The sequence below is a fragment of the Marmota flaviventris genome, chromosome 5 (genome assembly GCF_047511675.1).
Source record: "Marmota flaviventris isolate mMarFla1 chromosome 5, mMarFla1.hap1, whole genome shotgun sequence".
Lineage (NCBI taxonomy): Eukaryota > Metazoa > Chordata > Mammalia > Rodentia > Sciuridae > Marmota > Marmota flaviventris.
Window position 1 is genome coordinate 115,545,007 of NC_092502.1, and position 22,781 is coordinate 115,567,787.

At 33.6% G+C, this 22,781-nt stretch overlaps 1 protein-coding gene across 1 annotated transcript in view; it reads right to left on the reverse strand.

Annotated features, from left to right (window-relative positions):
• Rnf180 (ring finger protein 180) overlaps window positions 1–22,781 on the reverse strand; it is a 220,515-nt gene that overhangs the window by 192,296 nt on the left and 5,438 nt on the right. The window contains exon 2 of the mRNA XM_027951641.2: window positions 2,655–2,789. Within this exon, the coding sequence (XP_027807442.2) occupies window positions 2,655–2,789 (135 nt within the window). The remainder of the gene's footprint in view (window positions 1–2,654; window positions 2,790–22,781) is intronic.

A 22,781-nucleotide genomic window follows, 5' to 3' on the forward strand; every position in this document is an offset into this window, starting at 1 on the left:
CATAAATATCTTTATTTTATAAGATAGTTTTGATAGTTTACATATATATTTTACAAAATATATACATATACATTGTACATAAAAATCTAGAGAGACAAACATAAAAATGGTGGTTGGGGATGAGAACAGAAAAAATGAGCATGAGAAGACTTTTTCGGGTAACAAAAATGTTTCTGAAATGTATTGTTGTGATAATTGCATGAGTAAAAATCACTGGATTATATTTCTATAATGGATAAATTTTTGGGCTTACAAATTAAATTTTACAAGTTAAATTTTTGATTTTACAAATTAAATTTTAAAAGCTGTAAAATATGTAAAACATGAGTTTGCCTGGGTGTGTGTGTATGTGTGTGTGTGTGTGTGTGTGTGTCTTCACATATTTCTTCTTTTGGGAAGCATTCTATGACTAGTCCAGGCAGAAGTTTGTTTGCATTCCTGCTATAGTACACAACAAATTAAGTTATACTGGGTTGGCCTATTTTCAGCGAAAAGTTTAAAGCTCCTACAGGACTGGAATATATTTTTTTATTCTATATTGCTCTCTTGAACTACCCATCCAAATACATCCTAGCAGTGCTTGAACTTCTATTGTTTATTAAATACTTGCTTAATGAATGAATAAGAATTCTGCAGGTAAATAGGACCAGTCACTCAATTGAGAGTGATATACATATTCCATGATATACTTATGGAAGGCCAAAGGCAACAAAAACTATGTGGATGTTAAGAGGACTGAGCCTCAACACCCAGTCCTACCGCACATGCATTACCTAGTAGCAGTGTGAACTGGGCAAATTATTTAGGCTTCTTTGCCTCAGTGTACTCATCTGTAATATGGACATGATAGATTATTGTCCTCTAAGAGTTACTATAGGGAATAAATAATATAAATATTGCACAGAAAACAGTGTCCAACCAATAAGCACATAAAAAGGTACCCCATAAATCTTAGTAACCAGGGAAATGCTATAAAACTATATTTATATGCCACTATTCCTCTTATCAGAATGGCTAAAATTATACACACTTAAAATATCAAGTGTTGACAAAGATGTAAAGCAACTGGAATTCTCATACACTGCTATGGAAAGTGAGTGTTCACTTTGGATATCTAGTATCAGTTTCTAAAAAAATTAATACATTTACCCTGTGACCCCAAATTCATATATGTATCAAAAAGAAATAATAAAATATAACCACAGAAAGACATTTGTAAGAATTTTAGAGCATAAAACTGCAATAAGCCCATCTAATTTCAAACTGGAATGAGTACAAATTACCATTGGCAGAAAAAAAATGTTAATTATGATATATTCATACTATTCAGCAAATTACTTCTACAGATAACACATAAATGAATCTCTAGAACATTTTGTTGAAGAAAATAAGTCAGACAAAAAAGAAGCATACTATATTATTCTATTTGAATGAAGGGCAGGAACAGGCAAAACTAGTCTATGGTGATAGATAATAATAGCTACCTTGTAAGAGGGAGTGTTGCCTGGAAAAGGGCCAAATTTATGGGATTACAGAAATGTTTATATCTTCAACTGATTCATATCAAACTGATGAAATTTATCAAGCTGTGCACATTGTTTTGCTCTATGTAAATTATATTCAATAAAATAATCTCAGCATGTGATATGGTTTGGATATAAAGTACCCCCCACATACTCATGTTTTGAAGACTTCACCCCCAGTGTAGCAATGTTCAGAGGCAGTGCTGCTGGGAAATGATGTTGGATCATGAGAATACTAACCTCATCAATGGATCAACCTATTAATAAGTTAATAGCTGAATGGGTTATTAGAAAGTGGGGTCAAGTTGGAGGAAGTACATCATTGGGGTATGCCTTTGAAGAATCTTGTCCCTGGCTGCTTCCTCTCTCTCCTTCTCAGTTTCCTGACTACCCTTAGATGAACAGCTTTTTTCTACCATGCTCTTCCACCATGATGTTATGCCTTGCTTCAGGCCTAAAGCAATGGAGTCAACTAACCAAGGTCTAAAACCTCAAAAACCTTAAGTCCAAATAAATCTTTCTTCCTTTAAGATGTTTTTTTAAAGTATTTTGTCACAGCAACAAAAAGATGAGTAACATAGGGTGATAATATGTTTTTTAAGGTATTTTGTCACAGCAACAAAAAGATGAGTAACATAGGGTGAAAATTTGAGGGGTTTTAATCCAGTGAAAATGTTGTTTTTAAAAAGTATGTGGCACACAGTAAGTATGCAGCCAAAAGTTATCTACTATTATCAGATTCAGGTTGGCTAATCTGTTAAAAGTACAGAGGAAATAATCATGATCAAGTATGGCTGAGGCAAAAAACAATAAGAAGACAAAAAATTAGTGTGTCTCTTAAATGAGGGAAGAAAACAGGTGATTACAGTCATGCTCTTTTGAATTTAGAATTCCCTGTAAACTCCACAAATTACTTCCTAGTTTGTACCTATTGAGTATTGCCTCTTTAATATTACTCTAAGAGAAGTTCAAGGAATTTCAAAGGGACATTAACATTAGCAGCTAATGCTAAAACTATTTGTAACTATGAAATATGAAGGATACCATATAGAGAGTATAGTATGTCTGATGCTATGCTCACAACATTCCTACACTAGAAAATGTTCAAAGACTAAAGTCAGCAATACTCACCTTAATCACTTGATTTTCAAGATAATTCATGAAGCAATCAGAATTTGCTATACATTTTCTACATTTCCAACAACGAAGAATACTTATTTCTTCTTGATTATGATTTTTAGTTATTAATTCTTCACTTTTTTTCATCTGTAGGAACATTAATACAGTTTTAGAATGTTAAACTATGTCACATCAACTTCATTTTCAAATATACAGCAATGCTACAAGTAGAAACAACTATCATTATTGAAGTACTGTACAGTCCCCCGTTTTCCCCTACTTTCTGTGTCCTGAGCAAAAACTCATAAAGCACTTTGATTGCTTTGTAACAGGTTTATCCCTGTAAGCTTGAACCTAAGCAAGAGCTTTAAGTACTTGCAAGCACTGATAAAAGTATTTAAGTTGTTGCCCTGAACACACTGAAAGAAACTGGCCCTGAGCCAAAATTCCTTAAACCCTCATATAAACTCCACAGTTTGACAAATTGTTGTGGACATAATTAGGTAGACTATCCCTTTTCTGTCATTGTTCATTGTGAGGACAAGCTGGAGAACTTTGTGAGTTCTCTTAAAAAATATTTTAGACCTATCACTCTGGAGTTTAGTGCTTTCCTTTTTTTTTTTTTTTTTTTTTTTTCAGTTCAGAATCTCAATGGCACTATCTCTGGATACTCCTTGGGGAACTCCTCTGACACCACATTGTTTTGTTGCTACTGATTGAACCAGGGATACTTTACCAGAGAGCTACATTCCCAGTCTTTTTATTTTTTATTTTGAGACAGCATCAAAGTTGCTGAGGCTGGTCTGAAACTTGCAATCCTCTTGCCTCAGTCTCTCAAGTCACTGGGATTATGGGCACATGCCACCACACCTGGTTCTGCAACTACTTTGGGGGCAATTCCAACACAGGTTTGGTAAGATGAAAGAGATACCTGGCTGCTACTAGGTCTTAGGCTAAGGGTACTCTATAAACTATGTCTGAGATTAAAAATGCCATTTCATTATGATGATGATGACTTATTAGTGACTACCACCTTATTTTCTTTTTGCAGAACATTTCATACATGTTGCTTTCCATTCATCTCTCATTGAAAGTTATAAAAAGCAACCATTGAAGAGTCACTTCAATATGTTTCTGTAGTTATTTTAAAAGAGTCATGACAAAGAACTATAAATATTCTTATAAGCAGGGTGTTTTGAATAGCTACAGCATTACATTTTTATTTATTTATTTATTTTAATTTTTTAGTTACAGGTGGACACAATATCTTTATTTTATTTTTATGTGGTGCTGAGGATTGAACCCAGTGCCTCACAGATGGTAGGCGAGCGCTCCACCTCTGAGCCACAACCCAGCCCTACAGCATTAAATTTTAAAAACAAAAAAATATTTATTTAATTCTGTGAAAATTGGAAGTGCCAAATTTATAAACTGATGGCAAAAATCCTTTATCTTTAATAACTTCTCTCATATATTGTACTCAGTTTACTACATCTAGCGATGTATGAAGTCAAACAATAAGATTCAGAATAGCTCCATCATTTTTTAATCTATTTTTCTACCTGAAATCTTATGTCAGTACCCTGACTTAGATCAACTGAGCTAATAGTTGCACATTACTATGTAAGAATTTCAAAATAAGTACAGTGTATTTAATAACTTGCCTGGTAATTGTTCAAGGCAATAGGTAGGTAGCAATGTTAATTTATGAGGCTATCCATCAAGGCCTGCCAATTTTGCTGATCAAATTTACTCATTTGCTTACTCTTTCATTCTTCTTCATACTATATGCTGGACAATTAGTCAAACTCAGGAAACATGAAGGTGAATAAAACTTGTGCCTTAGAGGTGCTCACTATACTATGTACAGGTATAGAACATCAGAATCACTTCAGAACATCAGAATCACTTCAGAAACTTTAAAAAAAATAGTGATATCTAGGTTGTACTCCTAGAAATTTTGATTTCAGATAGGAAAGGGGATAGGAACAAGCACTTAAAAAAAAAAAAAACAACTCCCTAAGTAATTCTATAGTGTAATTAGAGCGAAGATGGAGGTGACAAACACAAATAGTTAACTAAAATACAACAGCTACCAGGACTCTAAGTGAAGGAACATAGCCCATAATCAAGTTTAAAGAATTTAAGAATCTCTGGCTGGGAGGGCACAGCAAGTACCTCTTTCAGTCAATTAATCAGGGATCTTCCAGCAGCTAAGCTACAGTCAATGACTCCATTGACTCATTTTAGAACCCATCTTAGCCCAGTTTACCTCTCTATTTAAATTACAATCTCAATGGGTATCAAAAATTTTAACATGAAAATGTCCTGTCTTCTTCTTCTATCATTGTTAAAGCACCTTCCCTCTTTACTTAACTTATTAAGCATTCCTCTTATCTTTCTTTATCCTTCTTAACCTCGTTTATCCTCAGTTTACTTTTAAGTAGTGGTTCTCAGCCAGAAATGAGACTGAAAGAAGTAACCAATCATGTCAGAATTAACTATGGAAAAACTCTATCTCTGCTAGCTCCCCCAACCTAAAGATACCTGGCCCCTCTCTGAGATTCTTCCATGTTCTTTTATAGTACAACTGTGTATAAGAAAGTTAAAAAAAAACAAAACCTGTAGGTGTTTCCATTATATATCTTCACTGAAAACTATACTGACACCTCTTCTGTATCAATAATTTTTTGTTTGGTTGTTGTTGTTTTGGTACCAGAGAGTGAAACCAGGGTTGCTTAACCACTGAGCCATATCATATCCCCAGTCCTTTTCATATTTTGTTTAGAGAGAGGGTCTTGCTAAGTTACTGAGGCTGGCTGAACTCCTCCTGCCTCAGCCTCCCAAGCCACTGGGATTACAGGTATATACCACCAGACCTGGGTATATCAATGATTTTTTAAATCTCTATATTTAGTTTTGATATTGTTCCAAAGATCAAGACCAATATTGTCTACTTCCAAATGCCAAATGTACACCTCTGCATGAATCTCTTTCAGAGCTTTTGAACTGGCTATTCATCCAATAGAGATTTCTGCCTTTATACAGGTGGCCACCAGCCAGATGTGGATATCGAATGTCTGAAATGTAGCTAATCTTAAGAATGTACAGAATCTAAGAATGTACAGTAAGCATGAAACATACACTGGATTCTGAAGAAAAATAATGCAAAATAGCACAATAATTTTTATATTAAATACATGTTGAAATGATAATATTTAATATACTAGTAAAATAAATTATAAAATCAATATCACCTGCTTCTTTTTGCTTTCTTAATGTGGCTTTACAGATAAGATTTACATTATATTCCAATTTGACAGCTCTATTCTACACCTACTTGCCCCAGGTGCTTGTATGATGAGCTCCTTTCTCATCATTGAGATCTCAGCTAAATGTCTCCTCCGTTCAACTGTGAGTTCCTAAAAAGTGCCATGATCTATTTATTTAATATTCTATCAAACATAGTACCTGGAACAAAAAAAGACCTCCAACAAATGTTTATTACAGTCAGATGAACAAGATATGGCAATATTAACTATTAATCACTAAGTGTTAACTTTCCAATACCAAATGTTAATTATGTCTGGCCAATTAGTGAGATGAAACAAATAGGAAACATTTGACAGTAGACAAGAGGACATTATTGTTTATACATAGTTGAGCATGAAAGGAGAACTGAAGGCTAATAGTGATCTACTTTTATGAGGACTGAAATAGCTCTGTCAGAGAACTTAAGCTGAAAGAAGAAGTCAAACATGGTAATCCAACCTACTAACAAAATGGCAGTATTTCAACAGCATGTTTATGGACTGTAAACTCAATTCCATCCACTACTGAGCACCTTAGACAATACTATTGGTCTAAGGAAGAGAGAAAACTATATAAGAAAACAACTGAAACTCTGTTTTCTGAACTCTGTAATAACCAGAATTAAACAAAGTTTAGATAGCATATACCAACCACATGGCTTTAATAACTCTAATCAGCAACAAAAGAACTATTGAAGCAAACAGAGAAGTAACAAAGACAAGGTAATTTTAGAAAACAATACAATATAAAAATGTATTTATTACTGAGTACATTTGAGATGCCACACAATGCTCAGACATACTTGAACCTATTCTGCAGGGACTCTGGCTTTTTAGTCAACAGATGAGGATAACAAACAGTGAGACTGTGATACTTATGTTCATATAACTGCAACAGACCAGAAAGATAACATAACATGCTGATTGATAAGGCCTAAGTCATTCAGGCACCCTCTACTTTTCTCCCAAATCCTGTGACTCATATCTTATTCTAGTACTGATCATCAAGTTGGATACAAGTTATTTTTCTAAAATAGACAGCCCCCATCCCCAACCCTTAAAGGCTAGCTCTTCCTATCTATGTCACAGTGTCTTTATCATGAAAACCTGATCTTCTTCTTTTTAACCTTTTTTTTTTTTTTAGTTATTGATAGACCTTTATTTATTTAGTTATATGTGATGCTGAGAATCAAACCCAGTGCCTCACACTTGCCAGGCAAATGCACTACCACTGAGCCATAATCCTAGTCCCGAATCTGATCTTCTTTATCACCTGTCCTACACTTGGTCACTTTAACCAAGTGATCTGCAAATAACTGTTTAATTTTCTTAACCTTGCTTGCATACATTTTTCCTCATACTGTACTTCCCTACCTACTTATACTGATGTTCCTTTCTGGCATTTCATTTTCTGAATGCACTGGGAATTTGGAAAACAATGTTTTGCTGAGATATATCAAACACTAAAACATGTCATTGGTATAATATTGGAAAAAAATGAGATTTAAGATGGCAGATTAGAAGAAGGCTGCATTTCTAGTTGCCCCATGACTCAGGATTCAATCACTGAAAATACTGCTTCTCAGTAAGGTGCTGGGAATCTACTGGGACACTCTTAAATTCACTGAGTAGAAACTACTGCTGAGCTAAACCAAGCCAAAAGACAATACACCTTGCTCCAGACACAAATTAATCATACTTAAACTTCAGCAATAATTTAATACAAGTAATAGAAAAGACAAAAACCCCAAATTAATGACCAAGTCCCAAGAAGGAACGGCTAAGGGGGGTTTCTAGGTCCCACTCATGGGCAGCCACTCCTACAGCAAAAACAGATTAACACAAAAGCTATGAATACCATAACTAGGAGGGGTCTCAATCTAGATCACCCTCACAACCTTTGATAATTACAGAGTTGTTAAGAAGAGTAAACACAGAAGGTGAACCCCATATACCCTGCTATATACAACACAACTGCCAGGTCTACTAGATGGACCCCTATAGAAAAAGTAGAATCCTAAAGCTCTGACACAATATACACTGTATAAAAATATATTAATCATCACCAAAGAACTAGTAGTAAAACTATACTACAAAACCTACTTGGAAATATATTGAAAAATTCATAACAACCTGATATCCTGAACACTTTGGCAAGAGAATACTGTGCCCTAAAACGGCTCACACTTAAGAGTGGAAGAGAGATCCATCCCAAGAGATGCACAAATTAGGCAAAGTAGCAGTTTACAAAATCAATACACAAAAATAAATCTTTCCAATACTCCAGTAATCAATCTGCTGAGAAAGAAATCAGGAAGCAATCTCATTCACAATAGCCTCCAATAAAATAAAATAACTAGGAATAAATCTAACCAAGGTGGTGAAAGATCTACAATAAAAACTATAGAACACAGGGGCTGGAGTTGTGACTCAGTGGTAAAGCACTTGCCTTCCATGCATGGGGCACTGTGTTTTATCCTTTATTAAATAAATAAAATAAAGGTATTTGTCCATCTTTTTTAAAATTTTTATTTGTTATATATGACAACAGAATGCATTACAATTCATATTATACATATAGAGTACAACTTTTCATATCTCTGGTTGTACACAAAGTAGAGTCACATCCTTCATGTCTTTATACATGTACTTAGGGTACCATCACATACTTTATACACAGTACCTTCCATGTTCATGGATAGGCAGAATTAATATGTGACCATCACATTCCACCATCTTTCCTACCCCTATCCCCCTCCCTTCCCCTCCCTCCCCTTTTCCTCTCTGTCCTATATAGAGTTCATTTAATCCTCCCACCCCCACCCGCACATCATAGTATGGATCAGCATCCTTAAATCAGAGAAATCATTCAGCATTCAGCTTTTGGGGATTGGCTAACTTCACTTAGCATTATATTCTCCAGCTTCATTCGTTTACATGCAAATACCATGATTTTATTCTCTTTTAATGCTGAGTAATATTCCATTGTGTGTGTGTGTGTGTGTGTGTGTATCTCACATTTTTGTTTATCCATTCATATACTGAAGGGTATCTAGGTTGGTTCCACAATTTAGCTATTGTGAATTGTGCTGCTAAAAACATTGATGTGGCTGTGTCCCTGTAGCAGGCTGTTTTTAAGTCCTTTGGGAATAGACTGAAGAGTGGGATAGCTGAGTAAAAAAAAAAATGGTAGTACCATTCCCAGTTTTCCAAGGATTCTCCATACTGCTTTCCATATTGGCTGCACCAATTTGCATTCCCACCAGCAATGTATGAATGTGCCTACATCCTCCCTAACACCTATTGTTGTTTGAATTCTTAATAGCTGCCATTCTGACTTAAGTGAGATGAAATCTTAGAGTAGTTTTGATTTGTATTTCTCTAATTGCTAGAGATGTTGAACATTTTTTTATATATTTGTTGATTGATTGTATATCCTCTTCTGAGAAGTTCCTTGGCCCATTTATTGATTGGGTTATTTATTTATTTTGTTGTTTTGTTTTGTGGTGTTAAGATTTTTGAGTTCTTTATATATTCTAGAGATCAGTGCTCTATCTGACGTGCATGTGGTAAGAATTTGTTCCCAATTAGCTGGCTCTGTATTCACCTCACTGATTGTTTCTTTTGCTGAAAAGAAGCTTTTTAGTTTGAAACCATCCCATTTATTGATTCTTGATATTAATTCTTGTGCTATAGAAGTCTTATTGAGGAAGTTGGGTCCTAATCCTACATGATGGAGTTTTGGGTCTACTATTTATTCTATTAGGTTCAGGGTCTCTGGTTTAATTCCTAGGTCCTTGATCCATTTTGAGTTGAGTTTTGTGCATGGTGAGAGACAGGAGTTTAATTTCATTTTGTTGCATATGAATTTCCAGTTTTCCCAGTACCATTTGTTGAAGAGTCTGTCTTTTCTCCAATGTACATTTTTGGTGCCTTTGAAAATATAACTGTAATTATGTGGGTTAGTCTCTGTGTCCTCTATTCTGTACCATTGGTCTACAAGTCTATTTTGGTGCCAATACCATGCTGTTTTTGTTACTATTGCTTTATAGTATAGTTTAAGGTCTGGTATAGTGATGCCATCTGCTTCATTCTTCTTGCTAAGGATTGCTTTAGCTATTCTGGTTCTCTTATTTTTCCAGATGAATTTCATGACTGCTTTTTCTATTTCTATGAGGAATGTCATTGGGATTTTGATTGGAATTGCATTAAATATGTATAGTGCTTTTGTTAGTATGTTCATTTTGACAATATTAATTCTGCCTACCCAAGAACAAGGTAGATCTTTCCATCTTCTTAGGTCTTCTTTAATTTATTTCTTTAGCATTCTGTAGTTTTCATTGTAGAGGTCTTTCACCTCTTTCATTAAGTTGATTCCAAAAAAGAAAAACTATTGAACAGTGAAGAAAAAATTCATGAAGACACAAGAAGATGGAAAAACCTTCCATGTTCGTGGATAGGCAGAACTAATATTGTTAAAATGGCCATACTCCCAAAAGCAATCATTTTTAATGCAATCCCCTTTAAGATATCAATGACATTCTTCATAGAAGTAGAAAAAAACAGTCCTAAATTTCATTTGGAAGAATAAAAGACCCAGAATAACAAAAGCAATCCTAAGTCAAAAAAGCAATGCTAGGGTCATCATAATACCTGACTTCAAATTATACTACAAAATGAGCATGGTGCTGGCATAAAAAAACAGAAACATGGTCCATTGAAACAGAATAGAAGACACAGAGACAAAAACACACAGATAAAATCATATGATCCTTCACAAAGATGCTAAAAACATACACACTGGCAAAAAGATAGTCTTTTAACAAATAGTACTGGGATAATGGGTTATCCATATGAGGAAGAATGACATTAAATTCTTATCTCTCACCCTGTACAAAAAGTCAACTTAAAGTGGATCAAAGACCTAGAAATTAGACCAGAAACTATGCAAATCCTAAAAAATGTAGGGTAACACAACATATAGGTGCAGATAATGACTTTCTCAGTAGGACCCCTAAAACTCAGGAAATAATACCAAGAACTAATAACTGGAATGGCATCAAATTTAAAATCTCTGAACAGCAAAGGAAACAATTAAGAATATGAAGCGAGAACATATCAAATGGAGAAAAATCTTTGCTAGCTACTCTTCTGACAAAGAATTAAGATTCGGAATATATAAAAAACTCAAAAAAAAAAAAAAAAAAAAAAAGACCCCACAAAGAAAAGTTAAATAACACAATTAATAAGTGAGCAAATGAACTAAACAGACTCTTCTCAAAAAAAGAAATGCAAATGGCCAACAGATAGATGAATAAACTGTTGAACATATTTAGCAATTAGGGAAAGAAAACTCAAAAACACACTGAGATTTCATCTCACTCAGAATAGCATCCATCAAGAATACAAACAACAATAAATTCTAGAGAGAATGTGGTGAAAAAGGAACACATTTACACTGTTGGTGGGATTAGTACAACCACTATGGAAATCAGTATGAAGCTCCCTCAGAAGACCAGGGATGGAACCCCCATATGGCCCAGTTATATCACTCCTTGGCATTTATTCTATAGAATCTAAACCAGCATACTATATAGCAATACCTGCATGCCCATGTTTACAGTAGCACAATTCACAATAGCTAAACTAAAGAACCAGTCTAGGTGTCTGTCAATGGATAAACAGATAAAGAAAATGTGGTAAATATAAACAATTGATTTTACCAAGCAATAAAAAAGAATGAAATTATGTCATTTTCAGGAAAATGGATGGAACTTGAGAACATTATGTTAAGTGAGGTAAGTCAAACTCTCAAAATCTAGGGTCATATGTTTTCTCTCATATGTGACAGCTAGAGAGGAAAAAGGAAAAGAAATGTGGGATTATTGAATCCCATGAGATCATTAGAGAAAAGGAACCAAGGGAAAGAAAGAAAGAAGAAAATACCGAAAAATGATATTGTCCAAATTATATCATTATATTGTGTGCATTTATGAATACATAACATATTTTCCCATTATATACAATTACAACACACCAATAAAAAATGAGGAAAATTAGAAAAAAAATGACATTTGTTAATATTACCATCAACCTCAGCAAAAAAAAATTTCTTTAATTATTGGGCAGTAGCCAAGGTCAAAGTGGTGAATACAAGGTTTTAAAAATACTAATTTTCACTTAAAGTTCCAATTTATCACTTGTAACAAATACTATGAAGTATTACATCTGAATACATATCAATCTTTCAAGTAAAAATGATTTGAAACAAACAACGGTGCCACACTGGCTTAGCTCTCAACTAAAACAATGGAGCAGGGCTTTTCCTCAAGACTCAACAGATTTTTGGCAGATTGCAGAGGTACTTTATATGTTTTTGCCTTTTTTTTTTTCCACAAAAAAGACCTAAAAGACATGTATTAAAGAGTTAAAATTTAACAAAATCTGTAATATTTGTTTCAATAAATGTTGTTTCAACATTCTTAACTGAACGTGTGTAGCAGTATAGAATAAAATGATCACTAGTGTAGTTCACTGCCACTGTCTTGATTTAGCTAAGGGACCAATAGTTTCTCCCATTACTGTTTTTATATTATTAGTGCAAATGTCACCACAGTGAAAAAGACAAATAATATCCTGATATTACCAAAAGAATGATTTCTGAATGGGTCTTGGAGACAGCAGGTTTCACAGACCACATTTTTAAAATAGCTACTTGGTACAAAAAAATGAATTATGCAAGTCTTATTGCCACTGAGCTACATCCCTAGTCCTTTTAATTTTGAGATAGGGTCTCACTAAATTGCCAAGGCTGACCTAGAATGTGAGATTCTTCTGCCTCAGCTTCCTGAATCACTGGAACTACAGGCATGTACCACTGCACCCAACTAAACCAAAATAATTTTAAAAACTGAAATACAACTCAAGTAATTTATCCAACCCCCAACCCCCACAAAATTGGAAGGCATATTGGCACAAATGGTATAACAGGAAAATTTTGCCAAGAATGGGAAGCCCTTAAGATAATTGTATAAAGTTAGTATGACTTTGACATAGAAAATACATAAAAATATATAATTTGACAAGCAAATATAAAACGAGACAAGAATAAAAAAATATAGACCTATTTATAGATGCTAAAATCTTAAATAATATATTAGCCAGCAGACTCCATAAATAAATTAAAATAACAATAAATTTTGAACAAGAAAAGTTATATTCAGTAATTCAAAGATGATTCAAAATTATAAAAGAAATCTATTCAATATATTCAATACACTAGAAAAGACTCATGCTCATCCTTAAAGATGCAATGACAACATCAGTATGAAGCTTAATTGTGAGTAAAAAAAAAGAACATTTAAATACTCAAGAAAAGGAAGGAAACTTCCTTAACCTGATAGAGGGAGTTTATCAAAAACTCTAGCAACGAAACTACCGAATGGTGAAACTTTGCAAGCATTCCATGAAAATCAGGAAAAAAACAATGATGCTTAGTATTTGCTCTACTATCTAGTTGTGTCAGAACTCCTAGATAATAGAAGAAGAAAAGTAAATAAGAGGTCTAAGGATTGGAATGGTTATCAGTGTAAAATAAACTAACAGCCTGTTATACATGATACCATTTTTCTTTCTTAGGCTGACAATGTTTCCATTTTGTTAGAAACTATAATCATGATGGTAAGCAAGCATGTTCCCTTATGCTGAGGCACTGATGAGAAAATGTCTGAGTAAACAATACTTACATAATACTACACACACACACACACACACACACACACACACACATACACTCATACCCTTTGATGTAGAATTTATTTTCCCTTACTACGTAGAAGGTGTTGAATAACTATTTGTTCATTAAGATGATTTTTATTTCAATTACATTATTTTCCTAAATTAAAATATTCATGGCATAAAATGTTTAAATTCAACTTTCAGGTTTACATTCAATACTTTCAGTATTTTATTAATCAGCCAAAAAGACACCCTACCCTCAATGTAATTTCACTAGTTTATATAGTAAAAATAGACCAGAATCACCTTTAATTCCTTATTTCTACCAAAAAATTCCCTGAAGGCAATCTAAATTTTTCCTTAACAGATGCATCAAATTCTTATAGCCGCCACACATCATTTAATTATAAAGACATTTCCATATTTTTAGGTCCTCATTACAGCAGAATCCCAGTTCACAGTACCAAAATCTGAATTATTGTTCTCAGGTTGCCATAACCCAATACCATAGATTAAGTGGATTATACCAAAAAGAAGAAAATCATTTTCTCACAGTTTAAGTATGAAAGTTCAAGATCAAGCTACTGACAGGATTTATTTCTGGTGAGGTGTCTCTTCCTGCCCTGGAATTGGCTGCCTTCTGGTTAGGTGGGACCTCACATGGCTTTTCTTTGAACACCTGTTTTGGTGGTGGCTCCTCCTCCTCCTTCTAATTATGACATTAGTCATATTGGATAATGGTCCACTTTTAAAAACGCATTTAACTTTAATTATCTCCTTAAAGGCTTTATCTTCAAATATAGTAACATCAGGAGTTAGGACTTGAATATATGGATGGGGGGTTGTGTACAATTCAGTTCATAATGGTACATACAGAACCATACCAGTCCTCTCAATTTGGACATTAGTATAATACCCATGTTTTGTTGTGTGTCTTTTCTATTATACTTCATGTATAAAATAACATCATGGCATAAAGGAGAAAAATATTAAATTTGGAATTTCTCAAAAAGAAAAAAATCACCTGTGAACAATGACCAAAAAAAAAAAAAAAAATCAAAAAGTGAAATGACCAAAGAATTTGGAATTCCTTCATCATTTATCAGTATTTCTTTAAAACTGTGATAAGATAAAAAGCCAAGTGAGATAAAGGAGTAAATGTATGAAAAAAGCAATGCACACCTATGTGGAAAATAAAATGCTTAAATGATTTAGCCAACTCAGACCATCAGAGCAATATTATTTCTAAATTTTGGTGTTTTTCTTTTTCTTTTTTCTTTTTCAGTGCTGGGGATTGAACCCAGGGTCCCACATGCCACACAAGCACTCTACTTCTGAACTACATGGTCTCATTAAGTTCCCCAAGCTGGCTTTAAATTTGTGATTCTCCTGCCTCAGCCTCTTGAGTCATGATGCATACCACTGTGTTCGGCTTCATTCTTTTTTTCTCTTAAACTTAAATTACCATCTTAAATTTAAAATGTGTATCTACTTTTTTTTTTTAATTCATGAGCACCGTGATACATTTGTAGCCATTAGACTGTGGCATATTCAATTACCTGGAGGTTGTATTACTGGAAGTTATGTCCCATAAAATGGGAAGAAATATCCCTTTTATAAATATTAACAAATAGCATTTATTAAAGTAAGGGAAATATTATTATGTAGTACACAGGAACCTTCGAAGTAATTCATAACTGCTTTGTAGAAGTGGACTTAGGAACCAGTGACTGTTCACATGGACATAACATCATATGTAATAACTGTTGGGAATGACCTGCACTGACATTGATTATTTTATAAAATTGATAGCATGTCAGTATTTCTTGCTAATGTTGAATCCTCCTCCTGAGCACAGAATAACTGAAATAAAAATAACTCAAATCCAAGCAGGCCACAGCAAAGAAGTACTAACAACTTTGCAATCAGTGTTATGTGAAGCAAAGATAAAAATGAGTGAGTTTTAAAAAAAAACAAACTTCTAGATTTGTTTCTGAATCATTTAAAAATGCATCAGGATACAAAAAGGAATCCTATGTTAAGTAGAAATGAAAATAGCTTTTTAAAGTTAAAACTAGATTCCTGTGGAATTTACATGCCTTCTTTAGTTCAATATTTCTTGCACATATATTATTTAGTGAAAGCTACCTTATAATCCAGGATTCCTTTTATATTAGCTTTCAATCTTTGTCAAGGATATAAGATACTTTATCTATACAAATAGGAGACTGGATCAGGTTATTTCCAAAATGTCAGTTCTACGATACCAGGCTTAGCAGCTGCCTTAATCATACTGGAAGTTTCTAATTTATTAATCCTAAGTAATGAATTATAGAGACCTCAATCTTCAATAATCATTGCTGTTATATAGTTCTGAGTTTGAAAATGATAAAGTTTAAATAGGTCTACATACTTTGGTGTTCACATTCATAAACATTTTTCTTTAAAAGTAACCAATTTTGTTGATTAAAAATATTTCAATACAGAACTACTTTATCTCCATCTATCTACTTCTCACCATCCTTATTTCTATTTCTGCCTTCCCAGGCATTGATGAGTTCTTAGGCATTATGCAATTGATACCCAGACATAATAAGAAAAATTAATAGGACTCTGACACTATAGTAATAACCAGATGCTTCCTACCCTGATTCTTAAGCTACACACTTCAACTGAAGCTGAGCACCACTTTTTTTTTTTTCAGGGGTAGATGGGTATTGAACCCAGGAGCACTTAAGCAAGCCAGCCAGGGTCTTGCCAAGGTGCTTAGGGCCTTGCTAAGTTACTGAGGCTGGCTGTAAACTTGTGATCCTCCTCTCGCAGTCTACTGAGCTGCTGGAATGAGTACCACTTCCTAAATTGCCTATTCCCCCACACTCCAAACACACTCACACACACACACACACACACACACACACACACCACAAGTACTTAGTCTTGAAAGCCCTCTGCTATCTTTCAGATTAAGTCACTCCTTCAGGAATTGTAAAATAGCACTGAAGCAACACAAACATTTTGCAAGTTCTATATCCTGGTTATAGATCTGTCCATTTTAACTGATACTATCCTTTGGTAAAGGAGGAATAAATTTTAAAGATGAGTGAAATTGATAGTAGGACCCATATACTCACTTCTCACATACTACCTTTTATGCTGAAAATAAAAGAAATCAGATACAAAATTAATAAAGTTGTATATAATACTCAAATATACATTTCCAAAAGGTGCATATGTATTTGTATTTATACACGACTCTTAGAAATCACTATATATGATGACACTACATGCTTTTAGTCCAAGGAACAGTTCTAGTCATTTTTGAAGATTTTTTTTTCTGAAATAGGATCTTGCCATTTTGCCTAAGTTGGTCTCAAACAGTACTCCCACCTCAGCCTCCAAAGTAGCTGGGACTACAAGAATGCACCAATCCACCATGCCTCACTATTTTTGTAAATTCTTAAGCAATACAGGAAACATCTAAATATCACTCTAATAAAGATGCCAACAATATTTCTAATTAGACCAAACAGAACAAATAAGAAAAAGGAATAAAGAAAATCAAATCAAGTGATTTTTTTCCAGTTAATTTTTTAAAAATATTTTTAGTTGTAGCTGGACACAATAACTTTATTTTATTTCACTTTTATGTGATGCTGAGGATCAAACCCAGTGCCTCACATGTGCTAGGCAAGGGCTCTACCACTGTGCCACAACCCCAGCCCTTTCCAGTTAATTTTAAGTTGTATTTTAAGGTTACAAATATTGATTCATCCAGTAGATTTGCTAACTATTTTGTCAGTGAATACAAAGAATAATATAGATATGTACTGTGAAAGCACATAAGTGGGTAAAGGAGGCTCTAAGACAGTTGGATGGGAGAGAGTAGATGAAAAGGGAAACATCTAACTGAAACCTTGAGCCTGGGGTCAAATGAAGCCTTCTTTCCCCATATACTTCTCAGGCTGACTGCTTAGAAGAAGAGATAAGGGCTAAAATATATTTAAGTGAAATATGTTTAAGTTAATATTATTTAGTGAATATTATTAATATTATTTAAGTAAAATAATACACTAGAAAACATGGCTTTAACCAAAAGTTAATAAATACTGTCTTACTTTTATTAAATGGATATATTGTTTTTGATGACCAATAATCAAGAAAAGATGCATATCAGAAGATGATAGCCCAAATAAGCACACTGACGTGGCTTCAAATGCTTTTATCTTCAGGTCAAAGGAACAATAACAGAGTGACTCTTTTTGGATATAGAGCAGTTCACTAGGTTACCTCGAAAATATTTTTGGCTCCCAAAACATTGCTAAATAATGGAAACAAAAAAGAAGTATCTTTTATATATCTCCCAATACATAAGCAATGACTATGAAACCAAGGGACTTAGGTTAGTTTACTTATTTATCCTACCAGCTTCCCCCAAAAGAGGGTTTTAAGCTCCTAGCACTTTTACTGTTTGTTCTATTTTACCTCAATGGTCTTTACCTTTGGGTTCATCTGCCCTAAGCTTCTTTTAGTACTTATGTCACTGAGCCACTATGTATCAAACCAATGTATACATCTATTTCTTCCTCTACTTATAAACTCTCAGAAGAAGGGTGTAAGCAGTATCTCAAGTCTTTATGATACTGGTGGTGGGGCACACCTGTAATCCCAGCAGCTCAAGAGGCTGAGACAGGAGGATCACAAGTTCAAAGCCAGCCTCAGCAACAGCAAGGTGCTAAGCAACTCAGTGAGACCCTGTCTCTAAATATAATACAAAGTAGGGTTGGGGATGTGGCTTGGTGTCAAGTGCCCATGAGTTCAATTCCCAGTACCATTAAAAAAAAGTCTTTATGATCCCTGGAATACTACAGATATACTATATGTGACTATATATGTTGCTGAATTGAATCAGAGGTAACTAGAGCTACTATTCTTTCTTTGGGCACTGAAAGGAATCTCAAACATATCAGGTATAAACCACATTATACATTTCATTTAAATTCACCTATGAGCCAAACTGTATATCAAGCTGAATCACATAAGGAAAACATCCAATTCAGAGATTAAATTATGATTTGTATTGTCATATGAGTCTGGCTTAATCAAAATGCTTGCCGTAGTTCACAATGTGCTTTTATAAGATTCTGCCCCCTCCCTAGTAAAACCTTAATGGTATTCATTATTACTTAAAATTACAAAGGAAAATGGAATAGGGTAACACTTTCAAAATGGATTACTAGATTTTGTTTTAAATAAAATGCTGAATTTAAATGGTAATGAAAACTACTAGCTATTTTATCAGACACACTCAACTATGATGGAAAAACATTGCTACAGAAATACAACCAAGACAAGGCTTTGAACAGGGTGACAGCAGGGAAGGTAGTAAATATCTATCAATACTGGATATATATAAAAGGTATATCAACAGAATTTCCAGATCAATAGGATGTGGAGTCTAACTAAGAGAAGTCAAAAGGGCACAATGTTTTTTGTCATGAACCAACTGTAAGGATGGGATGGATGTTGACTGATACAGAGAAACCTGTGGGTAGAACAGAAGAGGTAGATCCAAGAGTTTAGTTTTTGGATATATTAAGGTTTGAAATGTCTAATCAGGGGGTTTGAATATGGGATGGTTTGCTAAAGACATGTAAATGGATCCAACTTACAAAGCTGTGAGTTCACATAAATTTTCTAAGGATATAAATTTCCTCAGTTGTGTCCATCACATTCAATCATTTCCTCATGGATTTTGTAATTTTGGAGATGAACTCATCTGTACTGTAAGTGTAGTATGGGACCTTTTTTGAGGACAAATACTTCCTTGCCAGCTCTTTCAAAAGGTAAAATGTAGGAGAATTTCTATTATAAATTTTTTTGTATTATACACATTATAAACAGTAAGCAAATATGAGATCTCAACAATAGAAATTGTGGGTCTAGTCATCAAGGTTTTACTTTATGAAAACTTGAAGCATTTTATTCTCTATACTGAAGGTATAAACCTTGAAAATATAAAATAGATCATTATTCCCTGCTCTCTTCAGGGGCTTCTCTGTCCTCTGCTGACCAGGCAGCTGTCCATGATCTGCCCCTAGCTGGCCACAACAAGAAAAGGAGAACATGGAAGCAGCAACCAGTTCCAAGGTGAAACTTCATGATTTTATATTCAGTCTTGATCAGCTTTCACATGATATCAGATGTACTCTCCTTTAGCCATCCTAAAAATAAAAGTGTCCAATAAATTCACAGAGTTCACAAAACTGCATTCATCGCTATCTTATCATATGAATGTTGGTGGTCTTTTTCACTTTTAAACTTTGTTTTGCTTTTCTGTACTTTTCATCTTTTCTTTTGAAATCCATATCAAGACATATACAATATACTGTCATTTATTGTTTGTTTTTGTAAACTTCTACTTGCCAGCAACTGCTTCTGCAGATAGCTACTCTAAAGAGTCCTTTAGCATAGATCTCCCTGAAACTCAGTGAATATTATTAGATGGTTACTCTAAGAAGAAAATTTGGCTTATATACTAAAACATCTCATCTGTACTAGTTGTTTCTTCTGTCTTCTCATTAAGTAAAGTCCTTAGAGACCACTGAAGTATGTAGTGTTTCGCTTGCCTTCTTTAAATGTTTCCAGACATTAAAGTTTTCTACACTATGAACAGTTAGTCATGACTCTTTGTAAATCTAACACTCATAGTTTTACAATAAAACTTTCTAAGGTGATTGGTGAAGATTCCCTCATAACAATTATTCTGTGAAATTTCTTTAAAGCCACTTTTTTGAAAATCACATTCTTTAACAAAGTAGCAATTGTACTGCCCTCACATAAAATCTTACAAGGAACCCCAAAATTCCCACAAGAAAAAAAAAATGGAGAGGTTAAATACTCTAGTATCTGCAGAAACTCTGAAGCAGACTAAACACCACTGACACAAAATATATTACTCATGAAACTACCATCAATCAGGCTGTGAAATTAAAGTAACATTATAATTTCTTTCAATAATAAATCTTCCTTTGTTCTATAGCATTCCTGAAGTTTCATTTTAGATTACTTTATTTCTTTTTTTCCCTATACAAGTTCAATTACAAAGAGATCTACCCAGACTTGTTGTTATACAGGTTGAAGAAATTACCCATGTTCACTTTTCTGCCTACCTGCTTAGAACTAAGTTCAAAGCCTATTTATATACAGAGTATTTAGTCTATTTCCCCTAACAGTCTGGTTCTCCCTTTCTGCTCTACTCTTCAGAACAGCATCTTGTATTCCATTTATTGCCTACCTGTTTCCCTGGGAGAGGAACTGATATAACATAATAAAAAGCTAACTGTAATTGCTTATGTACCATCACCAGGGTTCTTTATGTATCAGGTCTCCAGATTGTCTGTAGTACATGCTACAAATTCCCCTACTGCATAGTGGCTTCCTAGAATTTTCTGGAATCACAGGAAGTAAAAGATAACCCATCAATTCCTGCCTTAAAGAGAAGTATCTGAAAGGTAGAAAGGAATATCTGTCCAATTTGCTGGCTGGTCGAGGTCCTATGTATGAAGGAATTGACTACAGGGACAGAATAAAGCCTCTTAGCCTGTATTTATCAAACAGTCTACATCACAAGGAAAGGATGGGATATGCAGATGCACTGATATAGAGAAATTCCTTTCAACCTAGGGCCATTTGCTTCTTAGTGAAGATCATTTCCTTCTGAATATTTACTTTATATAGATATATAGATATTCAGAATATATATATATATATATGTTTATATACATATATGTATATATGCATATATTTTTGTGTATGTTAAAGACACATCTTCTAAAAGATAAAACATTACATAAATATATATTTTATAAATAAATATGCACAAACATTTTTATATTATTTATAAAATACATTATTTAATGGTGAGTTTTCATTTTATTCTACATCTATACAAGAACTTAATGAAAAATGAGAAAAGACTATATTGGAAGCTACTAGTTGAATGCCAGTTTTGAACTGGGAGACTTTTTTTAAAAATTGGTGACTGAGAGACTCATATACATTTTTAAAAATTAATAATTTTATGTATTCCCAAGAGAAACTAGGTGGCATTTTAATTTCTTTACTTACTCATGTATGCTCTACTTTATCTAGAAAGAAGTTTTGAAAGGTAGAAAACTACAAACCTAAGGAAGACCAAGAGTGTGACTACATGCAGGGTCAGAAAAATGTTCCAAAAAAAGGAGTATAATGATTGGTAAAGTGAAATATTGAGAATATTTTTAATTTCAGTATAAGAAGAGACAGAATTAAGAGATCACCCCAAAACTGAAAGAAATGTGTGCATATGGGCAAATGGTTAGTATGTACAATTAATCCTACAACATAAATTTTTCAACAGTAGAAAAGATATGAAAATGCTGTTCCTCAAAGAGGAAACCCAGATGGCCAGCAATCACATTAAAGGTGTTGAACTTTCCAGAAATCAAGAATATTAAAATTAAAACATACCACTTCACACACATGATACTAGAAAGTTATAACTAAGTATGAGCATTTTATAAAACAATTTGTACAGATTTGGTAAGGGATTTGGAGTTCTACTTCTAGGCTTATAGGTATATAAAGAAACAATATATCATATAGGAATGTTCATTTTGGCAACACTTTGTAGTAATAGCAAAAAAATGGAAACAATGAAAGTGTGTATCAATAGATTTGATAAGTTATTTTTGTTCATTCATAAAATAATAAATATATCAATAAAAGTTAATAAATTAAAGCCATGAATATCTAGAAAATACTCAAAATTATTTTGGGCAGATTAAAAATAAGATGCTGAAATACACCTAAAGTTTGAATATTGTATAGTTATAGACATTTTAAAGCATGTGAAACAATGTTACATTTTGTTCAGTGATACATGCATATGTAGTAAAACCATAAAAACATGCATGGGAAAACGGGACTTAAGGGGACTTACACCTGATCTGCATTTTTCTCTTAAAAAGTCAGAATAAATTGTAAGATGTTAATGATTTTAAAGCTAAGTGTAGATATGAGTGTTTAGTATATCATTCTCTACATATATTTG